Source organism: Schistocerca gregaria, chromosome 3 (assembly GCF_023897955.1).
Source record: "Schistocerca gregaria isolate iqSchGreg1 chromosome 3, iqSchGreg1.2, whole genome shotgun sequence".
NCBI lineage: Eukaryota > Metazoa > Arthropoda > Insecta > Orthoptera > Acrididae > Schistocerca > Schistocerca gregaria.
The window spans coordinates 901,769,276-901,795,457 of NC_064922.1; the positions used below are offsets into that span (position 1 = coordinate 901,769,276).

Here is a 26,182-nt window from a genome sequence, read left to right on the forward strand (position 1 = left end):
TATAGACTGAATGATACCTCACAGCTTCTCTGACCAGCGGCTGTGTAAGCAAAACAGATCCACAGGCACAGTACTCAGTTGCTTTGAAACCACTCTTACGACTGTTAAAGGTGCCTCAGAAAGGATCCGAAACTTCTTTTCGGCTATCACAGGTTCTGTAGGCCACGTGCCGCATCAACGACCTGCTTCCACTTTAAATACATTATTCGAGGCATGTCGTTGATGTGCGCCAATATGCATAAAATCCTCTGGCCGCGTTACGAGCGCTGCGCAGATTAAGCTTGGTGTTGGAGCTGCCGTCTCACAGCTTCCAAGTTTGCTGAGTAATATTTTGGATTGCCATTTCCTAGGCAGACTGCCTTGTCCAGGCTCTGAGCTACGGTTATTATATACATAACAGAAGAATAAAGGGAAAACATTCATTCAGATCCACAAAATGCTAGTTATTTCCCCTGTATCGTAGTTCACTAGCAGTGATACTACAAAACCGCCGGAGCTGCACAGAAGTTTTTTTTTATTTGAATGGTGACAAGTTTCGGACTTCTGTCAATTATCAAGCTAGTCTGGCATAAAATCAGAACGTAGAAAGACTTACATAGATGTCTTGATAATGGCCAAAGGTCAGGAACTGGTCGCCATTTAAATAACAACAAACTCTGTGCAAATTTGAGGGTTTTGTAATTTCTTTGAATCATAGTAAGTTGTTGCCTACTGCCAACCAGCATTCTGGACGTGAGTAGATCTCTTTCGTCTTTACATCGCGAAGTCTGTAGGCATCTTAAAAGTCGACGCTTTTCATATTTGTTCTAAAAATTATATATATCGTTTAAGAAATGAAGCCAAAGTGTATGCAAGAACTGTTCCTTGAAAACTGAGATCACAAAATGGAGATAAATGAAATCATTTTGAGGTGCCACGATGAAATGTATTACTGGGTTTGTGTTGTCGCGTATTGTGCGGTGATGTGGGTGTGATGTACCATGGTGAGATGAGATTCTGCCACACGTTGGCAGTTTTATAAACAGACCAATCGGTCATTACTGGGCAAATGAATATTTCTCATATTTCCGTTGAAAATGAGAAATTACATCCGAAGGTGGTGCATAATTTTTTCGTCTTGAATTGTTGGTCCGTAGCGTTTCCATGCATAATAAACTGAAAAAAGTATCTGGGGACGTTGTGAGACTGTTTGTGGCCAGAAGTTCCTACGTGGGATCTGAAGCATAACAATTTTATAAATAGGAATCCCACTCTACGATGTTTAATAATAGTACAAAGAATACTTTCGAATTATAATATCTAATGGCTATGTAAGATATCATTTCCGATTCCCGATTTAAAATGAAAGTTAATTAAGCATTATCAGTTGAAATGGCAGGGTCCAAAGGTATTGTCAACCCTATTGTATTCCGTTGCTCGTGCGTGTAATTTAATCGTTGTATATGTTAAACGAAGTCATTTAGTTCTTTATCAGTTTACGGGACCTAGAGGCTAAATAAATGATTACAAATCGTCATGTATTCCAGCTAATTATTTACCATATTTATTCCACTTTATCTTGTCTTAATTTAATAAGTATCTAGTATCCTGAGGAGACCTTACTGCCAATAATCCCAGCTTAAAAGTTCCTATAATGTGATGTATCTGGATATTGTCAATCTCTGTTGATTCTGCGTTGAACCTGTATTAGCGCTCAGCTCTTCGCGGCAATCGCCAATCCAATCTATATAGAGAATTACACTCGCAGCTCCGTCGCTGTAAACCTTAGGAGTTTCGTCTCCAGAAGCGCCCACCTGGAGCGCCTACTGTACGTTTGACACAACACGTGTTCTTTTTGAATATTATCGGAGGAATATCTCCGACACTGCGGTTAACAACAGGTGCGGAGTACCTATGTGTTCCGTCTAGACAAATAATACCTCCCACAGATTGTCGCTGTTTGCAAGAGACGGTTTCCTGTGTGCGAAAGACTTCGAGTCCCTCAGAGACAGACATCAATATATTGGTATATTCCTCACCAGTGCAAAACTGGAGACTTTAGAAGGGGTCGTCCTCGCTCCGCTCGTTCGTGGTATAGGAAGAAAGGAAGATTAGGGTTTAACGTCCCGTCGACAGCGACGTCATTATAGACAGAGTACAAGCTCGAATTATGAAAATACACCCTTCCAAAAGAACTATTGTGTTGTATGTTAACCGGAGGCCTAGAAACGACGGAGAGGCTCCGTCCCCGCCGCAGACGCAGTGGTCCGCAACCCCACGACGACTACCGCAGTCCACTTCACCCCTCCGCCTCCCCACACCGAACCCAGGGTTATTGTGCAGTTCGGTCCCGGGTGGACCCCCCAGGGAACGTCTCACACCAGACGAGTGTAACCCCTATGTTTGCGTGGTAGAGTAATGGTGGTGAACGCGAACGTGGAGAACTTGTTGGCTCAGAAATCGCCGACATAGTGTAACTATGGCGGAATAAGGGGAACCATCGCACATTCGCCGAGGCAGATAGAAAACCACAGATGGCTGGTTCACCAGACCTCGACATAAGTCCACCGGGCGGATTCGTGATGGGGACCAGGCGCTCCTTCCCGCCCGGAAAGCCGTACGTTAGACCGCACGGCCAACTGGGCTGGCAAAGGAACCATACGAGTATTTGCCTGGAGTGATTTAGGGATCTCAGGCAAACCCTAATTTAAATTGGTCGTGACGGATTTGTATCGTCGTTCTCTCGAATGGAAGTCCAGCGTGCTAACCACTGCACCCCCTCGCTCGGCCGCTGTATACGGCAGATATTGGCGATGTGCCTTCGTGTCAAGTTGGGGCCAGCGAAAGTGAGGTAGCGTTTGGTAGTCAATGAGCAGCTGTTACGCTGACACGTCTTTGCGCCCCTGACGTAAGTATTACTTGCGTATTGTTGACGGCCCAATTCGTCTTTTGCCTGATTTTGGCGTTTCCGTTATTAACATATTTCTCAGTGTAACGCTGTTAATATCGAAATACGTAAAAATGAATTCGTCTAAAACACTAGTTTCGCTGACGGACTGATACGAATTATACGATACGATATTGCAGTGCCTCTGTTATTCCGAATTATGATATTGTAGTGCCTGTGTTCTTCCGAATTATGATGCAACTTCGCATCACAATTCAGAATAACATAGTCACTGCAATATTGTATTTATCTGGTGACACAGGGCAAGTGACTTTCATGTAGAATGACTCCCCTGTACGGGAATAAACATAATGCGTGTACGAGTACAGGCTGTAGGCATACAGTTGGCCAGCCGCTGGTGGCCGAGCCGTTCAAGGCACTTCAGTCTGGAACCACACGACCGCTACGGTCGCAGGTTCGAATCCTGTCTCGGGCATGGATATGTGTGATGTCCTTAGGTTAGTTAGCTTTAAGTAGTTCTAAGTTGTAGGGGACTGATGACCTCAGAATTTAAGTCCCATAGTGCTCAGAGCCATTTGAACCATTTTTTTGTGTTTCCACACAGATTTGTAGCGTAGCCTGAAGTCTAGGTTAGTTGGGAAGATGAAAGTTTGGTTGTGGTAGCATAAATTCACTGTATATCAATGAGCAGACTGCACAGAATGCCAAAAACTGTTGTAAGTCTCAGTTTCATGTTTTGACGAATTAATTCGTATCAGTAATTACAATGAAATGAACACCCTTAGCTGCTTACAGGCGTTGCCATACGTCAACGGGGACAAATGAAAATGTGTGTCCCGACCAGGACTCGAACCCCGGATCTCCTGCTTGCATGGCAGGCGCTCTATCCATCTGAGCCACCGAGGACACAGAGGATAGCACGACTGCAGGGATTTACCTGTGGCACGCCTCCTGCGAAACCCACATTCTCAGCACTACATTCGTAGTGCCCCCGCCCATTATACTCATTACTCGCGGCGCGTTGCCGATCCCCGTAAGAGAACAGATACCATCCTAGTATATATATCGTATCAGTAACTCACTGCAATCAAGATTCAGTATTTTTTAATCAGAACCAGGAGGACATTGAAACTAATCGGTGGTAAAAGTTGAAAACTTGTGCCGGACTGAGACTCGAGCCCGCATTTTTCCGTTTCTTGCGAACGGTCGTCTTGACGGCCTCGGACATCCGAACACTGTCCCTGACCGACCCAAATTCCCAACCTGACCACGAGCTACTGACGTAGTGTCCCTGCGCATTACCGTCTCTACTCGCAGAGATCGTTGATTCCCGGGCAATTCGGAACTGGTTGTGCATCTGAACGAGAAGGATCATTGCCATATATACAGGGTGTTTCAAAAATGACCGGTAAATTTGAAACAGCAATAAAAACTAAACGAGCAGCAATAGAAATACACCGTTTTTTGCAATATGCTTGGGACAACAGTACATTTTCAGGCGGACAAACTTTCGAAATTACAGTAGTTACAATTTTCAATGACAGATGGCGCTGCAAGTTATGTGAAAGATATAGAAGACAACGCAGTCTGTGGGTGCGCCATTTCGTCTTTCTGCTGTAAGCGTGTGCTGTTCACAACGCTCAAGTGTGCTGTGGACAACATGGTTTATTCCTTAGAACAGAGGATTTTTCTGGTGTTGGAATTCCACCGCCTAGAACACAGTGTTCTTGCAACAAGACGAAGTTTTCAACGGAGGTTTAATATAACCAAAGGACCGAAAAGCGATACAATAAAGGAACTGTTTGAAAAATTTCAACGGACTGGGAACGTGACGGATGAACGTGTTGGAAAGGTAGGGCGACCGCATACGGCAACCACAGAGGGCAACGCGCAGCTAGTGCAGCAGGTGATCCAACAGCGGCCTCGGGTTTCCGTTCGCCGTGTTGCAGCTGCGGTCCAAATGACGCCAACGTCCACGTATCGTATCATGCGCCAGAGTTTACACCTCTATCCATACAAAATTCAAACGCGGCAACCCCTCAGCGCCGCTACCATTGCTGCACGAGAGACATTCGCTAACGATATAGTGCACAGGATTGATGACGGCGATATGCATGTGGGCAGCATTTGGTTTACTGACGAAGCTTATTTTTACCTGGACGGCTTCGTCAATAAACAGAACTGGCGCATATGGGTAACCGAAAAGCCCCATGTTTGCAGTCCCATCGTCCCTGCATCCTCAAAAAGTACTGGTCTGGGCCGCCATTTCTTCCAAAGGAATCATTGGCCCATTTTTCAGATCCGAAACGATTACTACATCACGCTATCTGGACATTCTTCGTGAATTGATGGCGGTACAAACTGCGTTAGACGACACTGCGAACACCTCGTGGTTTATGCAAGATGGTGCCCGGGCACATCGCCCGGCCCACGTCATTAATTTCCTGAATGAATATTTCGATGATCGTGTGATTGCTTTGGGCTATCCGAAACATACAGGAGGCGGCGTGGATTGGCCTCCCTATTCGCCAGACATGAACCCCTGTGACTTCTTTCTGTGGGGACACTTGAAAGACCAGGTGTACCGCCAGAATCCAGAAACAATTGAACAGCTGAAGCAGTACATCTCATCTGCATGTGAAGCCATTCCGCCAGACACGTTGTCAAAGGTTTCGGGTAATTTCATTCAGAGACTACGCCATATTATTGCTACGCATGGTGGATATGTGGAAAATATCGTACTATAGAGTTTCCCAGACCGCAGCGCCATCTGTTGTTGACAATTGTAACTACTGTAATTTCGAAAGTTTGTCTGCCTGAAAATGTACTGTTGTCCCAAGCATATTGCAACAAACGGTGTATTTCTATCGCTGCTCGTTTAGTTTGTATCGCCGTTTCAAATATACCGGCCATTTTTGAAACACCCTATATATATATATATATATATATATATATATATATATATATATACTGGGTGATCGAAAAGTCAGTATAAATTTGAAAACTTAATAAACCACAGAATAATGTAGATATAGAGGTAAAAATTGACACACATGCTTGGAATGACATGGAGTTTTATTAGAAGAAAAAAATAACAAAGTTCACAAAATGTCCGACAGATGGCGCTGAACAGCAAAACTGCTACCGTGACGGGTGAGAGGTACGCCGATATGTTACAGAATCGCATCATCCCCAGCCTGGCTGATAAACACCTGCTGGAACGTACGATGTTTATTCAGGATTGCGCTCCACCCCATATCGCTAGACGCGTGAAAGATCTCTTGCTCGCGTCGTTTGATGATGATCGTGTGCTCAGCCGCCACTTTCGTCATGCTTGGCTTCCCAGGTCTCCAGACCTCAGTCCGTGCGATAATTGGCTTGATCGACCGACATCTGTAGGGATGCTGAAAGACAACATCCGACGTCAATGCCTCACCATAACAACGGACACGCTTTACAGTGCTGTTCACAACATTATTCGTCGACTACAGCTATTGTTGAGGAATGATGGTGGACATATTGAGCATTTCCTGTAAAGAACATCATCTTTGCTTTGTCTTCCTTTATTATGCTAATTATTGCTATTCTAATCAGATGAAGCGCCATCTGTCGGACATTTTTAGAACTTCTGTATTTTTTTAGTTCTAATGTAACCCCATGTCATTCCAAGCATGTGTGTCAATTTGTACCTCCATATCTACATTATTCCGTGATTTATTCAGTTCTTAAATTTATACTGACTTTTTGATCATCCAGTATATGTGTGTGTATGTATGTGCGTATGTAGTATAAAAAGTATAAAATGTTACATACATCAGTAAGAAGAAGCATAAAATGGAACTGAATATTCAGTAATTGATTACATGTTTATGTGTATTTTGCACGTGCTAACGAATTGGTTTTTCTCCGAAAATACAGTTTGGTTGATCTCTGCCACCTAGAATGCTGTTACTTTGTGAATTATTTGTCCTGTGAATGGAAAATACAACGTTACGTTTATGAAATCTTCTCCGATTCTCGACTCAGTCGTGGCGTCGCGTGGGCCCAATGTTTCAACGATTCTCACTATTCATCTTCAGCCAAACTGTCGGGTTCACATCCACTTCTTTTCTTTAAAGCCGTCGAACCGCAGACTCCTCCAGCAAGGGTCCAATGACGAGCAAGGAGCTATTCGAAACGTTGCAACAACACGAGACAACGAAACGGCTGTATATCCGGGAAGATTTCATCAATAAAATTCGCCGAGGAAACCTACAGTAATACACTCCTGGAAATTGAAATAAGAACACCGTGAATTCATTGTCCCAGGAAGGGGAAACTTTATTGACACATTCCTGGGGTCAGATACATCACATGATCACACTGACAGAACCACAGGCACATAAACACAGGCAACAGAGCATGCACAATGTCGGCACTAGTACAGTGTATATCCACCTTCGCAGCAATGCAGGCTGCTATTCTCCCATGGAGACGATCGTAGAGATGCTGGATGTAGTCCTGTGGAACGGCTAGCCATGCCATTTCCACCTGGCGCCTCAGTTGGACCAGCGTTCGTGCTGGACGTGCAGACCGCGTGAGACGACGCTTCATCCAATCCCAAACATGCTCAATGGGGGACAGATCCGGAGATCTTGCTGGCCAGGGTAGTTGACTTACACCTTCTAGAGCACGTTGGGTGGCACGGGATACATGCGGACGTGCCTTGTCCTGTTGGAACAGCAAGTTCCCTTGCCGGTCTAGGAATGGTAGAACGATGGGTTCGATGACGGTTTGGATGTATCGTGCACTACTCACTATTCAGTGTCCCCTCGACGATCACCAGAGGTGTATGGCCAGTGTAGGAGATCGCTCCCCACACCATGATGCCGGGTGTTGGCCCTGTGTGCCACGGTCGTATGCAGTCCTGATTGTGGCGCTCACCTGCACGGCGCCAAACACGCATACGACCATCATTGGCACCAAGGCAGAAGCGACTCTCATCGCTGAAGACGACACGTCTCCATTCGTCCCTCCATTCACGCCTGTCGCGACACCACTGGAGGCGGGCTGCACGATGTTGGGGCGTGATCGGAAGACGGCCTAACGGTGTGCGGGACCGTAGCCCAGCTTCATGGAGACGGTTGCGAATGGTCCTCGCCAATACCCCAGGAGCAAGAGTGTCCCTAATTTGCTGGGAAGTGGCGGTGCGGTCCCCTATGGCACTGCGTAGCATCCTACGGTCTTGGCGTGCATCCGTGCGTCGCTGCGGTCCGGTCTCAGGTCGACGGGCACGTGCACCTTCCGCCGACCACTGGCGACAACATCGATGTACTGTGGAGACCTCGCGCCCCACGTGTTGAGCAATTCGGCGGTACGTCCACCCGGCCTCCCGCAAGCTCACTATACGCCCTCGCTCAAAGTCCGTCAACTGCACATACGGTTCACGTCCACGCTGTCGCAGCACGCTACCAGTGTTAAAGACTGCGATGGAGCTCCGTATGCCACGGCAAACTGGCTGACACTGACGGCAGCGGTGCACAAATGCTGCGCAGCTAGCGCCAATCGACGGCCAACACCGCGGTTCCTGGTGTGTCCGCTGTGCCGTGCGTGTGATCATTGCTTGTACAGCCCCCTCGCAGTGTCCGGAGCAAGTATGGTGGGTCTGACACACCGGTGTCAATGTGTTCTTTTTTCCATTTCCAGGAGTGTATATATTGTTTTGTCATTGGCTGTTCAAGTCAGCTGCTCTGAAATGATAACTTCCAGTGACTGCTCTCGCCGGGCGCTACAACACACACTTTTCTGTGTGGACGTGTGACTGGCGTAGGCAGTGAGAGTGAGAGCGCGCCGTGTTGCAGCTGGTGGCGGAGGCGCTGCTGCTGGCTTGCGCGGGCGGCACGGGCCTCTACTACCGCCACATGACGGAGTCGGCGCACCAGCACACGTTCGAGGGGACGCGCACCTGCATCGAGTCGCGCATCAAGCTGGAGTGCGAGAAGGAGCAACAGGAGCAGCTGCTGCTCAGCGTCATCCCCGCCTACATAGCCGCAGAGGTCGGTGCGCTGCTGCGCTCGCCACACCGCGCTTACTGCTCGAGGCCGCGTGTAATGTGGTCGAAGTGCAGATGTCTCAGGACGGTGTACTGAACGATATTTCATCAGTACGAGGTGCATTCAAGTTCTAAGGCCTCCGATTTTTTTGCTAATTAACTACTCACCCGAAATCGATGAAACTAACGTAACTTCTCGACGTAATCGCCCTGCAGACGTATACATTTTTCACAACGCTGACTCCATGATTCCATGGCAGCGGCGAAGGCTTCTTTAGGAGTCTGTTTTGACCACTGGAAAATCGCTGAGGCAATAGCAGCACGGCTGGTGAATGTGCGGCCACGGAGAGTGTCTTTCATTGTTGGAAGAAGCCAAAAGTCACTAGGAGCCAGGTCAGGTGAGTAGGGAGCATTACGAATCACTTAAAAGTTCTTATCACGAAGAAACTGTTGCGTAACGTTAGCTCGATGTGCGGGTGCGTTGTCTTGGTGAAACAGCACACGCGCAGCCCTTCCAGGACGTTTTTGTTGCAGTGCACGAAGGAATTTGTTCTTCAAAACATTTTCGTATGATGCATATGTTACCGTAGTGCTCTTTGGAACGCAATGGGTAAGGATTACGCCCTCGCTGTCCCAGAACATGTATACCATCATTTTTTCAGCACTGGCGGTTACCCGAAATTTTTTTTGGTGGCGGCGAATCTGTGTGCTTCCATTGAGCTGACTGCCGCTTTGTTTCCTTTGTTTCTGGATTGAAAAATGGCATCCACGTCTCATCCATTGTCACAACCGACGAAACGGAAGTCCCATTCATGCTGTCGTTGCGCGTCAACATTGCTTGGCAACATGCCACACGGGCAACCATGTGGTCGTCCGTCAGCATTCGTGGCACCCACCTGGATGACACTTTTCGCATTTTCAGGTCGTCATTCAGCAGGATTGTGTGCACAGAACCCACAGAAATGCCAACTCTGGGGGCGATCTGTTCGAGAGTCATTTGGCGATCCCCCAAAACAATTCTCTCCACTTTCTCGATCATGTCGCCAGACCGGCTTGTGCGAGCCCGAGGTTGTTTCTGTTTGTTGTCACACGATGTTCTGCCTTCATTAAACTGTCGCACCCACGAACGCACTTTCGACACATCCATAGCTCCATCACCACATGTCTCCTTCAACTGTCGATGAATTTCAATTGGTTTCACACCACGCAAATTCAGAAAACGAATGATTGCACCTGTTCAAGCAAGGAAAACGTCGCCATTTTAAGTATTTAAAACAGTTCTCACTCTCGCCGCTGGCGGTAAAATTCCATCTGCCCTACGGTACCGTCATCTCTGGGACGTATTGACAATGAACGCGGCCTCATTTTAAAATAATGCGCATGTTTCTATATCTTTCCAGTCCGGAGAAAAAAAATCGGAGGCCTTAGGACTTGAATGCACCTCGTATGTACGTCATTTGGAGACTAATAATTATAGCGATTACAAGTAGAATGTTTTTGGGTTGGTTAGTACCTGCAAGCACATGTAGCAAAAGCAAGCTGTTACTGTATTTTCCCTTGGGCAGCGTGTCAGGTGTTGAAAGCTGGAGATGTGGACACAGAAGTTTTAGTCGAAATTGGTAGGCGCAGTCCACTTGGTGGTGCAGTTGCGACCGTACAGAAAACACCAGGTAGTAAGTTACGTGACGTGTTTGCAAGAAGGCTGTTGGACAGGGAAAAGCAACCAACGCAATAGTGTACGTACGAGGGCTATTCTGAAAGTAAGGAATAATAGGTCGCGAAATGGAAACCACAGTGAAAATCAAAACTGTTTTATTTGAAACAGTTACCTGCAACTTCCAGGTACTTATCTCCATAGTCGCCGATCCGACTTAGACGTTTGTCGTAGCGTTGTGCCAACTTCCCAATACCCTCGTTATAGCAGGAAGCCGCCAGTGCTTTCCGCCAAATCTGTACGCTGGCGTACAGCTCGTTGTCTGTGCCAAAATGTTTTCATAGCCAGCGGTTCATGTGAGCAGAGATGAAACTCAGAAAGAGACAATTACCGGCAGTATTGTGGGTAATGAAACATTTCCAATTGAAAACGATGCAGGAGCATCTTCATAGCCCCTGCAGAATGCGGCTGAGAATTGTCTTGAAGAGGACAACGCACGGCAGTTATGTAATGTTGGCTGCTTAGCTTCAGGCGAAAATTCTCACCATGCCCTCGTACTTGGCGGGAGACACTGTTGTCCTGGGTATCTTTATGTGCTCCCTGTGTGCTCACAACAAAAAAGAACGATGTAACCCGATCGACGCTGCCCAACACACTTCTGCAAAACTTCGTCGGATTTTACTGTGGTTGCCATTTCGCGACCGATCGTTCCTTACTTTCTGAGTAACCCTCGTACATATTAAGCTACCTCATACAACAGTATCTACACTTATGTCCATTACACCCTTTGTATACGCCCATATCAGTCGTAATATTGGCTCTGCGGATAAGGCTTTTGTCAAAGTGGATAACTGTGAGTGTATGTGCGAAAATCCGCAATAATACACCGCCTGATACAACAAGTGAAGCAGCCATAAGATATGGTGACATGTCAGTGTAACTTCATACATGGTTACAGCATTGGCTTGTGTGAGGATGATCAGAAATGTAAATTCTCTAGTCCAGCTGAACATCCACCAGATTGCATTAGCGCAGTTCGTCTGTACCCGTCTTCACAGCCTAGTAGGGTAGATAAGAGGCGTGAACATTCTCAAGTGTTGAGTAATCACTACGAGGGACTTGGAGGTACCGAGTACTTGTGTGAGACACCGTTATCAGCACATGACAGAGTTTGCAACGGGCCTCACTGTGGATCTTGTGCAGAAGCCAGATTTATCAGGTATTCAGTTGTCTTCCGGTTTTCCGCCGACCACGTCTGACACCCACGAGCGAGGATCGCCATATTCTCCACCCAGCAAATCGTAACGCCTTAACACCTGCTCGTGGCATCTGATAATAAGCTATTGACTCCTTACAACATTCTGTGTCACCCTGCCCATTGGTCAGAGATTAGCAGCAGCCAGACAAGGTGATATTTTCCCGTGCATAGGCTTCCAGTAACGCCACGGCACAAACGACTGTGTTAGGTTGTGCGGTGACTGGGACCCTGGACTGCTGATGAATAGCGTCGCATTACGGTCAGCGATGATCGCGGTTCTTCACTTCTCCATATGGCCGTGGCTGTTGCTTGTAGATGGGTGCCATTCATCCGATGTGTTGAAGAGTACGACACTGTTGACCTTGAAGTTGTGGGGTTCGATTCCCCGTCACTCTTTATAGCGACTGAAGGAACTCGGATGGTAGACAGACGTCCTGCGCCCTCATGTGTTACCTCTCGTGGTAAAGTACCGTGGCATCATTTTTGACCAGCACGGTCCTCGTTCACACATGGCGTGCTTTTCTATGAACTGTCTGTGTGACGCTGAGGTACTCCCAAGGCCAGCGAGGTTCCTATACCTGTCCTCGATATAGCACGTGAGGGTTCTGCTCGGACATCATCTCCATCCCAGCACTACTATCCAGGATATGAAGGACCAGTTACAACATTTATGGCCAGCTTGCCTCACGAGATGGCACAATGGCTTTGTGACACCATTCCAGACTGAATCAGTGCAGACACCGAAGCCTGTCTGGAGCAATGACTTGCTGATAAGTGGTCTCATATTTCTACGTCCGTTGTAAATATAACTCGATTTCGTAATCACTGAAATAACGTCGTATAGCGTCTCAAGTGTGAAGTTTCATTTCGTATTCTCCTCCCCTTCTGCATGCTTCAATTTCTTTTTGAGGCAGTGTAATTATTTTTTGGTAAACAATTACAGAATAGTGTCAATATTACAATTTTTTTCAATTTTTGTATTGACATTATTATCAGCTCCGCCTACAGGAAAATTAAAGAGCCCTTTGGAGAAAAGAGAACCACTTGTATGAATATCAAGAGCTCAGATGGAAACCCAGTTCTAAGCAAAGAAGAGAAAGCAGAAAGGTGGAAGGAGAATATAGAGAGTCTATACAAGGGCAATGTAATTGAGGACAATATTATGGAAGTGGAAGAGGATGTAGATGAAGATGAAATGGGAGATACGATACTGCGTGGAGAGTTCGACAGAGCACTGAAAGACCAGAGTCGAAACAAGGACCCAGGAGTAGACAACATTCCAATAGAACTACTGACAGCCTTGGGAGAGCCAGTCCTGACAAAACTCTACCATCTGGTGAGCAAGATGTATGAGACAGGCGAAATACCCTAAAACTACAAGAACAGTATAATAATTCCAATCCCAAAGAAAGCAGGCGTTGACAGATGTGAAAATTACCGAACTGTCAGTATAAAAAGTCACAGATGCAGAATACTAACGCGAATTCTGTACAGACCAATGGAAAAACTGGTAGAAGCTGACCTCGGAGAAGATCAGTTTGGATTCTGCAGAAATATTGGAACGCGTGAGGCAATACTGACCCTACGACTTATATTAGAAGCTAGGTTAAGGAGAGACAAACCTACGTTTCTAGCATTTGTAAATTTAGAGAAAGCTTTTGACAATGCTGACTGGAATACTCTCTTTCAAATTCTGAAGGTGTCAGGGGTAAAATACAGGAAGCGAAAGACTATTTACAATTTGTACAGAAGCCAGATGTCAGTTATAAGAGTCGAGGGACATGAAAGGGAAGGAGTGGTTGGGAAGGGAGTGAGACAGGGCTGTAGCCTCTCACCGATGTTACTCAATCTGTATACTGAGCAAGCAGTAATGGAAACAAAGGAAAAATTCGGAGTAGGTATTGAAATCCATGGAGAAGAAACAAAAACTTTGAGGTTCGCCGATGACATTGTAATTCTGTCAGAGACAGCTAAGGACTTGGAAGAGCAGGTGAATGGAAATGATAGAGTCTTGAAAGGAGCATATAAGATGAACATCAACAAAAGCAAAACGAGGATAATGGAATGTAGTTGAAACAAATCGGGTGATGCTGAGGGAATTACTGTATATTAGGAAATGACACACTTAAATTAGTAAAGGAGTTTTGCTATTTCTGGAGCAAAATAACTGACGATGGTAAAAGTAGAGAGGATATAAAATGTAGACTGGCAATGGCAAGGAAAGCATTTCTGAAGAAGAGAAATTTGTTAACATCGAGTATAGATTTAAGTGTCAGGAAGTCGTTCCGGAAAGTCTTAGTATGGAGTGTAGCCATGTATGAAAGTGAAACATGGACGATAAATACACTCCAGGAAATGGAAAAAAGAACACATTGTCACCGGTGTGTCAGACCCTCCATACTTGCTCCGGACACTGCGAGAAGACTGTACAACCAATGATCACACGCACGGCACAGCGGACACACCAGGTACCGCAGTGTTGGCCGTCGAATCGCGCTAGCTGCGCAGCATCTGTGCACCGCCGCCGTCAGTGTCAGCCAGTTTGCCGTGGCATACGGAGCTCCATCGCAGTCTTTAACACTGGTAGCATGCCGCGACAGCGTGGACGTGAACCGTATGTGCAGTTGACGGACTTTGAGCGAGGGCGTATAGTGGGCATGCGGGAGGCCGGGTGGACGTACCGCCGAAATGCTCAACACGTGGGGCGTGAGGTCTCCACAGTACATCGATGTTGTCGCTAGTGGTCGGCGGAAGGTGCACGTGCCCGTCGACCTTGGACCGGACCGCAGCGACGCACGGATGCACGCCAAGACCGTAGGATCCTACGCAGTGCCGTACGGGACCGCACCGCCACTTCCCAGCAAATTAGGGACACTATTGCTCCTGGGGTATCGGCGAGGACCATTCGCAACCGTCTCCATGAAGCTGGGCTACGGTCCCGCACACCGTTTGGCCGTCTTCCGATCACGCCCCAACATCGTGCAGCCCGCCTCCAGTGGTGTCGCGACAGGCGTGAATGGAGGGACGAATGGAGACGTGTCGTCTTCAGCGATGAGAGTCGCTTCTGCCTTGGTGCCAATGATGGTCGTATGCGTGTTTGGCGCCGTGCAGGTGAGCGCCACAATCAGGACTGCATACGACCGTGGCACACAGGGCCAACACCCGGCATCATGGTGTGGGGAGTGATCTCCTACACTGGCTGTACACCTTTGGTGATCGTCGAGGGGACTCTGAATAGTGCAGGGTACATCCAAACCGTCATCGAACCCATAGTTCTACCATTCCTAGACCGGCAAGGGAACTTGCTGTTCCAACAGGACAATGCACGTCCGCATGTATCCCGTGCGACCCAACTTGCTCTAGAAGGTGTAAGTCAGCTACCCTGGCCAGAAAGATCTCCGGATCTGTCCCCCATTGAGCATGTTTGGGACTGGACGAAGCGTCGTCTCACGCGGTCTGCACGTCCAGCACGAACGCTGGTCCAACTGAGGCGCCAGGTGGAAATGGCATGGCAAGCCGTTCCACAGGACTACATCCAGCATCTCTACGATCGTCTCCATGGGAGAATAGCAGCCTGCATTGCTGCGAAAGGTGGATATACACTGTACTAGTGCCGACATTGTGCATGCTCTGTTGCCTGTGTCTATGTGCCTGTGGTTCTGTCAGTGTGATCATGTGATGTATCTGACCCCAGGAATGTGTCAATAAAGTTTCCCCTTCCTGGGACAATGAATTCACGGTGTTCTTATTTCAATTTCCAGGAGTGTTGTTTGGACAAGAAGAGAATAGAAGCTTTCTAAATGTGGTGATACAGAAGAATACTGAAGATTATATGGGTAGATCACGTAACTAAAGAGGAGGTATTGAATAGAATTGGGGAGAAGAAGAGTTTGTGGCACAACTTGATCAGAAGAAGAGATCGGCTGGTAGGACATATTCTGAGGCATCAAGGGATCACCAATTTAGTACTGGAGGGCAGCGTGGATGGTAAAAATCGTAGAGCGAGACCAAGAGATGAATACACTAAGCAGATTCAGAAAGATGTTGGCTGCAGTAGGTAGTGAGAGATGAAGAAGCTTGCGCAGGATAGAGTAGCATGGAGAGCAGCATCAAACCAGTCTCAGGACTGAAGACCACAACAACAACAACCACCTCTGGACAGCGTGTTAGGTGTTGAAACGTGTATGTCTTGTAACGTTCCCTCTTTCTGTTTATTTAGGTTTGATTTGTTTGATTGTTATTCTTTATTTCTATTATTCGGAATCTTTTTTTTTTTTTTTTATTAAATTGAGCCTGAAACTTACGTAATAAATACTTCGCGTTAAGTACGATTTGCAGCATAAACAAAAATTAATTTCGGAAATGTAATCCACTGAATATTAAAAGTAAAGCTTTTGAACAACGCGCGTGACTGACTAGATACATTCAGAGGGTACGTACATTCGCGTGCGAGTGGTTGCGGTCTGATGAGAAATTTTCATTGTGAAATAATTTCGTCGTAACACACTCGGAGATTGCGAACGTACATTCAGAGTAGAGGCACGTACGTTCTATCATTCCCCGTGGCCTGGGTAAAAGAATGGCAATTATTTAAATCTAAGAGTATTTCTTTTGCATCGGACTAGTATTTTTATAAGAAAAAGAAGATTGCAGGTTCTGAATGTCTCGGCAAAACGAATCGGAAGTAATTTTAGCGGCCACGAAAGGAAAGTAGAGAGCACAATCACGTACCTCTATTGTTGAGCAGCGCCGTTTTGAAGATCTTCGGTTCCGTCTAAAACTCGCCTTCTCTGCTTAACATAAATACTCCATAGGCATGGGAATAAGGCTTGTTGTGCGATGAAAATAATATAAAACACATCTTGCGTCTTTTAACTCATTCATTTACCACTCACACACACACTAGTAATTAGACTGTACGACATCCCACCAGCCCATCAGAACAAAAAGTAGTCGTTCATACAAGAAAATAAAAAACGAAGGGCGAAATTGTTCCTATGTCTTTCAAAGATAAAAAGTTTACCAGATATTTCTCTGGTGTGTCACTGGAACAATTTTTCAGCACCGCTGCGATTAAATCACAATATTTTCAGTTCCTTTACAGTCTGAACACAGGACGCTTAGTCAAAATTGATAGGGTTTGTCTACTTAATGGTGCAGTTACGACCTTGCTCAGAACATCTAGTAGTAATTTACGTGACGTGTTTGCAAGAAGACTGTTAGACGCATAAAAAAGCAACCAACGCAGTAATGTATGTACATATTAAGGTACCTCATACGAAAGTATCTACACTAGCACTCACGCTCACAAATAAAGGATAATGCTCATAAGCGGTTAAGAACGCTCTGGTGGGCGGCTTGCGGGTTAAATCGTCTCGGGGTATGACCATGCAGTGCATTTGACCTGCGGTCGTCGCACGGTGTTGCTGGAAGCAGTCCACATACGCAGAGGTGTGTTCGTGCATGTCAGGGTACGGTGCAGCGAGTAAGTGTGCAGACGTTTTCAGACGTGCTATTGGTGACTGTTAAAAATGGCTCAAAGAACACATACTGATGACTTTATGAGGGGTAGGATACTAGGGCGGCTGGAGGCTGGTCAAACACAGCAGGTCATAGCACGGGCCCACTGTGTGCCACAAAGTGTGACCTCAAGATTACGGAAACCATTCCAACAGACGCTACAGTACGGGACGTTTACAGCGTACAACACCACAAGAAGACCGATATTTCACCATCAGTACCTGCAGACGGAGTACTGCAAGTTGCCTTGCTTTGGATCTTACCGCAGTCACTCGAACAGTTGTCTCCAGACACACAGTCTACAGACAACTGAACAGACATGATTTATTCGCCCGGAGACTTGCAAGGCGCATTCCACAGACATCTGGTCACAGGAGAACCCGTAAAATCTGGTGTAAAGAACACAGTACATGGTGATTGGAACAGTGGTCACAGGTTATGTTCAGGGACGAGTCCAGGTATAGTCTGAACATTGATTCTCGCCGGGTTTTCGTCTGGCGTGAACCAGGAACCAGAAACCAACTCCTTAACGTCCTTGAAAGGGACCTGTGTGGAGGTCGTGGTTTGATGGTGTGAGGTGGGTTTATGATTGCTGCACGTAAACCCCTGCATGTCTTTGACAGAGGAACTGTAACAGGTCAGGTGCATCGGGACGTCATTTTGCACCAGTATGTCCGCCTTTTCAGGGTTGCAATTGGTCCCACCTTCCTCCTGATGGATGATAACGCACGGCCCCACCGAGAAGTACCTTGAAACAGAAGATATCAGGAGAATGGAGTGGCTTGCCTGTTCTCCAGATCTAAACCCCATCGAGAACGTCTGGGGTGCTCTCGGTCGACGTATCGCTGCACGTCTTCAAACCCCTATGACACTTCAGGAGCTCCGAGAGGCAGTGGTGCAAGAATGGGAGGCTATACCCCAGCAGCTGCTCGACCACCTGATCGAGTGTATGCCAACTCGTTGTGCGGCCTGTGTACGTGTGCATGGTGAAAATATCCCATATTGATGTCGGGGTACATGCGCATGAAACAGTGCCGTTTTGTAGGAGATGTTGTTCGATAGGGTTTATCAACTTATCACCAATACCATGGACTACCAGATCTGTCTTGTGTGTGTTCCCTGTCTGCCTATGCTATTAGCGCCAGTTTTGTGCAGTGCCACGCTGTGTGGCACCACATTCTGCAATTATCCTTAATTTATGAGCATGAGTGTATATCCATTACACCCTTTGTAAGGTCCATACCAATAGTAATATTGGCTTTCTCAAAGTGAATATCTGTGAGTGTATGTGCGAAACTCGGCAGTAATATACCGCCTGATACAAAAAGTGAAACATCCATAAGTTATCAATGTAACTTCATAGATGCACACACCATTGGCATGTGTGTGAATGACAAGAAATGTAAATTCTGTGTCCAGTAGACCAGCCACCAGAATGCATAAGGGCTGTTCGTCTGTAGTGTTGTTAACACTTTTCCGTCCGTACGTCTCGTACAAATTTATTTGCTTGGCGCCGGCAGAGCTAGTTCAGATTACTCGGCTTGTCGCCGGCCGTTCTTGAGATTATCAGGAGATTATAAATTGTTACGTTTTACTAATCTCATCGTTAGGTCTCATACATTATCAACCCTGTCCCCCTACTTTTGTGAAATTTCGAAGATACACATACGTAAATGAATACAAAATTTGTTTGTTTCATGTATTTGTTTATTTGCATTGTCTCTGGGGCTTATAATTTCTCTTTCATGTGGTATGCAGCAAAACAGTCTCCAAGATGTAACCCAACTCCATAAGACTTGCACATTAATTTTGTTGTTCTGTTTTTGTTTTTAGAACATACGTGGTAGTTTCTTAGTTTTCGTTTATTCGTTTCGGAAATACGTACGCCTGTTAGCTGGTGTTGCTTTATGTGGCCGGAAAGTCTGTCAACCGAATAATGATGAGATCTACGTGACATAGTGGCAGCCTCCAAGTTTTGCTCCGCGCATTCATCGTAAATAATCGTATCGTCTCTTTCTTCTACCATGATGAAAGGACAAAGGTACTTATAAAAATAAAGTACTTGTGGATGTGTGTAACTTACTGTTACCTAAACAAAACACCAACAGTATGTAAAACATACTAAAGTGCTGTAGCCGGCCACTGCGCGATACTATACTCACTACACCACTCTGGTGTTGCCGACCACTGAGCTACAATATACACACGACACCCCCCTGTGGTGTCGCCGACCGTTGACCGCTATTTCACGCACGACACCACTGTGTTGTCACCGGACGGCAGAGTGTTAACAGACCTGTTAGGGTATATGAGGGGCTTGAACATTGTCATACGCTGAGTGGTCACTGCGAATGGTTCGGAGGTACCGCATACTGCAGTTATCACCACATGACAGAGCTTGGTGGGGGCCTAATTGTGGACCTCCGTCTGGCCAGCTGGTCGGATCTTGTAGTATCCAGATTTATGAGGTATTCAGATGTGCCAGTGGCCCACTGTTGGACTGCATGGTAACGTGAGGGCAGGCATCAAGTCTTTCGGTTATCCACCGACCACGTCTGACAACCACGAGGAGGATTGCCGCATTCTGCACCCAGCAAATCGTAACGCCTTTACACCTGCTCGTGGCATCTGAGAATAAGTTATCGACTCCTTACAACATTCTGTGCCATCCTGCCCCATTGGTCAGAGATAAGCAGCAGCCAGACAGGGGAATATTGTGTCCTGCATAGGCTGCCAGTAACGCCACAGCACAAACGGCTGCGTTAGGATGTGTGATGAATGGGAAACCTGGACTGCTGATGAATAGCGTCGCATTATGGTTAGCGGTGATCGTGATTCTTCACTTCCCCAGATGACAACGGCTGCCGCTTGTAGACAGGTGCCATTCATCCGATGTGTTCGAGAGTACGGCACTGTTACCCTTGAAGTCGTGGGATTCGATTCCCGGTCACTCCTTGTACCGATTGAAGGAATTCGGATGGCAGACAGACGTCCTGCGCCCTCATGTGTTACCTCTCGTGCTGAAGTACCGTGGTGTCATTTTTGAACAGCACGGTCCTCGTTCACACATGGCACGTCTCTCTATGAAGTGTCTCCTTGAAGTTGAGCTACTCGCGAGGTCAGCAAAGTTCCTATATCCATCCCTGATATAGCACGTGAGGGTTCAGCTCGGACATCAACTCCATCCCAGCGCTAGTATCCAGAATATGAAGGACCAGTTACAACATTTATGGCCAGGTTGCCTCACGATATGACACAATGGCTTTGTGACACCATTCCAAACCGAATCAATGCTGACACCGAGGCCAGTGGGAAGAAACGACATGCTAATAGGTGAGCTCATACTGCTAAGGTCGCTATAAATATGACTCCATTTCGTAATGACTGAAATAACATCGTATAGCCTCTCACCCTGTGAAGTTTTATTTCGTTTCCTCTTCTTCTGTGTGCTTCAATTTCTTTTTCAGACATAGTAATTATTTTGTGCCAGCCGCGGTGGCCTTGCTGTTCTATGCGCTGCAGTCCGGAACCGCGCGACTGCTACGGTCGCAGGTTCGAATCCTGCCTCGGGCGTGGATGTGTGTGATGTCCTTAGGTTAGTTGGGTTTAAGTAGTTCTAAGTTCTAGGGTACTGATGACATAAGATGTTAAGTCCCATAGTGCTCAGAGCCAATTATTTTGTGGTAAACAGTTACGGAAGAGTGTTAATATTACAATTTATTCAATTTTTGAATTTACGTTATAGTCAGTTCGGGATTAAATGGCACTATATTAGGTTGAATACGTAGTACCCTGGAGGCAGTAGTTCTCTGCAAAGATGGCGACATTACACATACTCCCTGCTCCTGTTGTACCAGCACCCACAAAGCAAAGTGATGGCTATTCTAGTACACTCCAGTCATTGTAATATTCGTTAAGAAGTGTAGCACGTTAACGTGATTTAACGCTATAATGAATTAACGTGCATTTAATAAACTATGTGGCTAACATTTAGTTGTGTGACTGACGTGACGATAGCTGGTGACGTGACTTCTCAATCTTGAACTAATATTCTGCAAAAAATTTCGTAAAATCCGTTTCAGCATCTGCGAAAGGATGCTCTAATTTACGAAATTTACCGAGAACATGACAGACTACATTGTGTTGAATGGTGCTCATGAGCGACATCTAAATCATTCGTCTAAACAATCTGTACAGCAGACGATGATTCAGGCAAGCTGCAAAATTACAGCCAGAAATTCAGTACACCGAACGAAGTGATTTATAATATTTTAATATCGTCTGTTGCAGGTAAGAGTCAGGCGAAATACAGACAGACATAAAGAACAATGAAATAATTCCAATGTCAAACAAGGCAGGCGCTGGTAGCTATGAATATTACAGAACCGCCAGGTTATGAAGTCAGGGTTGCGTCATACTGACACGAATTATTTACAGAAGAAGATAACGATTAGTAGAAGCCGTCTGTGAGGAAGATTAGTATGGATTTCTCGTTAATGAACAAACACGCGAAACATTACTGACTCTGCGACTTATCGTAGAATACAGACTGAAGAAAGGCAAACCTACGTTTATAGTATTTGCACAGTTACAGAAAGCTTTCGAAATTATTGAATTAAATGCACTCTTCGAAATTATGAACGTAACAGAGATAAAGAACAGAGAGCGAAAAGTTACTTACAACGTGTACAGAAAACACACTGCACTTGTAAGAGTCGAAGGACTTCAAAAATGGTTCAAATGGCTCTGAGCACTGTGGGTCTTAACTTCTGAGGTCATCAGTCCCCTAGAACTTAGAACTACTTAAACGTAACTAACCTAAGGACATCACACACACATCCATGCCCGAGGCAGGATTCGAACCTGCGACCGTAGCAGTCACGCGGTTCTGGACTGAAGTGCCTAGAACCGCACGGCCACCGAAGCCGGCGATTTTGCTGGCAGTTTCACATAAGATGTATGAACGTTTAGTGCATTGTACTCAAGTGAGTGGAAAACTGTGTAGAAAACCTGAAGCATTCTCTATTTTTTAATAATTGATTCTCGAAACTTTTAGGACAGAAGAGGTACACTAAGCAGGTTCAAAAGTACAGAGTGGTACTAATAAACTTGCGCTGCTTCTGATGGCCTGTATGATAAACGAGTGATCGTAGAACAATGCAACTTTGTGGAAACATTTTTAAGGACATGCGGAAGAAAAATTACGAATAAAACACATTTTCATTTCCACATGAGAGGGTAACATTTGTCAATTCCGTACCGTGTTTATGTCTCAGGTTACAAACGTATCCACATGAGAGGGTAACATTTGTTAATTCCGTACCGTGTTTATGTCTCAGGTTACAAACGTTGCTCAATGTAGCGACCATTTGCATTCTAGACACCCCGGAACCGCATTAGATATTCCCTTTTCCTTCTTTTTGCAAAATTTTTCGAACGGTAGGCCATAGGATGTTCAAATGCCGTGACACAGCTCGTGCACTGCTTGAAGATCACACATTGCGTCTTGCATTCTCGCCCATAGGAACAGTATTTTTTAAAAACATTCTGACGCTATTGATCGTTGAACTATCCTAGGAGCAATTGCCAAATTTCCATTTAATTCGAACTTCCGAATCATGTTCTTTAACGTCGGTGCGGAAAGAGGACCTTTCTGCATTCCTTTAATGCGTCAGTACTCGCGAAGACCAGTAGCACTATTGCTGTTCTCTTGATAAAATAGCTTTACGAGTAAAGCCGTGCTCACCTTGTACAAAACCATCTTGACTGTGCCCTACTGTAATGCACACTGATGCATATGTTTCAACCCTACGGCGCCTAACGGCAAGTCATGACACCAACACTGCTAACAACCTAAACCCTGTTACGCACAGCGCGAACGTCATTGCTATGAAGCTGAGCAGCCGGTGAAATAGTCTTACGTCTACATTGGCTCAAGTAGTGAAAGTGTAATCACAACCAACTTGTAAGTTATAGTAGCTGTGGAGGGATGAAGACACATTCACAGAATTGACTAACGAGGATAGCTGCATCAGAAGAGTCTTGTATTCCTGAAGACCATCAACACCTCACTGAGTTTGAACGATGCCGTGTAATACAGTAGTTTAGGAGAAATTTTTACACTTCACACAAAGAGACACTAAATGGAAATTAGTATTTCTAGTAGAATGATATATGCTCTATTGACTGATGTTAATGCATGTAATGTGGTAGGTGTCCATTCTGAGTCACATGACCTTCAACACGGCTATAACTTGGGTACGTTCATATTTTCGCGAATTTATAGGACGGTAGCACCGTTATTAAACACGCAAACTAGCCCCTAATTTGTGAAATATCTAACGGCCAGACAGACATTAGTGATGTCTCCGCCCTACTTGCGCCTTGTTAAACCATGGGACAAATTTGTCCCGACATGATTTATTAGTCATTTGTGACTGATAATACGACAAAAGCATTGTTTTCTGAACTTTGCTTCCATTATTTATGTGTTGAGCATAAAAAGTTGTACCATTATGCCCAGAAGCAAGCGGCTAGCTTTTTTAGATTAGGAACAGTGGCAAGCGAAACTTGAAGATTTCTTCGTGACTTTTCGGCCTCCGAAAAAGTGGTCTTCACAAGAACGACTTCAGTACCAGGTAATTGGGAATTTGTGGTAAGTTCTTATGGGGCGAAACTGCTCAGGCCATCGGTTCCAATGCTTATACACTACTTAATCTACCTTAAACTGACTTATATCAAGGAGAACACACACCCATGCCCGAGGGAGGACTCGAACCTCCGACGAGTGAAGCCACGCGAACCGTGGCAAGGCGCCCCAGACCACGTGGCTACCCCGCTCGAAAGTACCAGGTGAACCTGAAACTTTACAGAAGTTCATGCAGATCCCTCAAGCTCTGTCTGCATAAATTTCATCGAAATTAAAGATGCTCGAGCTGGGAGCATTTTCTAAACTGGGACACTTGACATTAAATGACCCAAATATTAGTGTTTGCGAGGGGTGTGTAGTCTGGCTTGAAGAAGCTGTTTGGGGTAATCGGCGACTCGTTCGAGATTTGAGTAGGGGCGATACCATTATTCGACGACGTTGGCAGGAATGGATGAACTACGAGAGTGAGTCAAATGAAAACCTTAAATTTGTAATAACAAATAGAAATTTCGCGCCGTTATCCTGCAAGTTGGTAAGCGTGCTACAAACAGGGTGCAGAACGGCCTGTAGGTGGCAGCATAGTGCAGATGCACACATACCGTTGCAGTATTAGTATAAAGATGGCCATTCTGTATTTGCTACATGCTAAATGCTGCAGGATGTGAGATCGCTGGTATGTATTTACTGCTTTTCCTAATTTTTGACGCGAATCAATACTTCTATCGCCTATAAAGATGCCACTAAATTCGGCAACATATTGCTGCAAACGAGAGCGAACACTTGAATTTACTTTCAGCCTTACCTCATCAGTCACAACACTTGAGATACCGTACCGTGTAAACGTTAATTCGGAAGACTGTTGTGTACACTGGGTCAGCCACCCACATCATAAGCGATAGATTCCCCTTTCGGATAGCGAGACAGCCTACGTAGTGAGGTCATCACTACGTGATACATTTACGAATGAAGTTATTTCTAACTACGTTCTCATAATATGACAGTGAGTGACATATTTTGTTAAATTTAATAATTATGACAAAGGAGTGACAAATTATGTGTTATTAACAAAATTATTTAAAATATTTGTTTATATAAAATAAAGTACTACAAAAATATGTATTTTTATACTAAATAGAGTTTTGGTTATGATTGAAGTGTGCTCTTTGAGAACTTCTGCCTAACAGTTAAACAGACTAGAATGCCAGACGGACCACTTGATTGGGGAATACCAAGCAGGTTTCCGTAAAGGGCGGTCTTGTGCGGAATGAATTTGGAACCTGAAAATGATTTTACAACACAAACAGAACCTGATCATTACCTTTCTCGACTTCAAAAAGGCGTACAACTCTATCGACCGGAAAACTCTATTCAAAATTCTAGCAGAACACAAAGTAGACAACAAAACACGGGCTATCATAGAGCAAACTTTAACCAACACGACCTCCAAAGTAAAGTTCTGTGGGGAACTATCGAGCCCTTTGAAATTCGCACAGGTGTCCGACAAGGCGATGGCCTCTCACCTCTCCTTTTGAATCTGGTGTTAGACAAGGTAATAAAAGACTTGCACCAGGAAGAACAGCGTTCTGTTGTTCGGTTTTTGCGTAGTTAAGGTGTGAAACATATTGAAATTCGTCGACGATTGAAGGTTCAGTAGGGCGATGCATGTACGTCGCAGCAGCAAGTGTACGGAAGGAGTAGGAAGTTCGCAAATGGTGTGACTTCAGTGGAAGATGCTCCTCGTCCAGGTCAGGCACAACGAGTTGTGACTCAACAGAACATTGGAGCAGTTGAAGCCACAGTGAAGGAAAACCACCGAGTGACACGGAATGACATTGCAGCATGTTTACAGATTGACATCTTGGATATTCGGGAATCCAACCGGATTTTCGCGTCGTTCTCGCACGATATTTCAACAACATGCCTCGCTGTCTTCTTCAGGTGCTACCTCAGACTGGTCCTAGGGTCGATGGAGTCCAGTATTTATGCCTGGGAGGAGCTGGACGTTCCCTAATCGGTCCACGCCGAATAGAGTGTGTGGGATGTCATACATTGGCCAGACCACCAGAACTGTGGTCATCAGGTGTAGAGAACACCAGAGACATACCAGACTCTGACAGGCAACTAAATCAGCCATAGCAGAGCATTGTCTGGAACTTGGTTATTCACTGAATTACAATGACACC

General features: G+C 45.6%; 1 protein-coding gene across 1 annotated transcript in view; it reads left to right on the forward strand.

Moving 5' to 3' along the window:
- Positions 1-26,182, forward strand: part of LOC126355193 (adenylate cyclase type 2) — a 286,733-nt gene that overhangs the window by 32,310 nt on the left and 228,241 nt on the right. Inside the window, exon 2 of the mRNA XM_050005421.1 lies at positions 8,728-8,922. Within this exon, the coding sequence (XP_049861378.1) occupies positions 8,728-8,922 (195 nt within the window). The remainder of the gene's footprint in view (positions 1-8,727; positions 8,923-26,182) is intronic.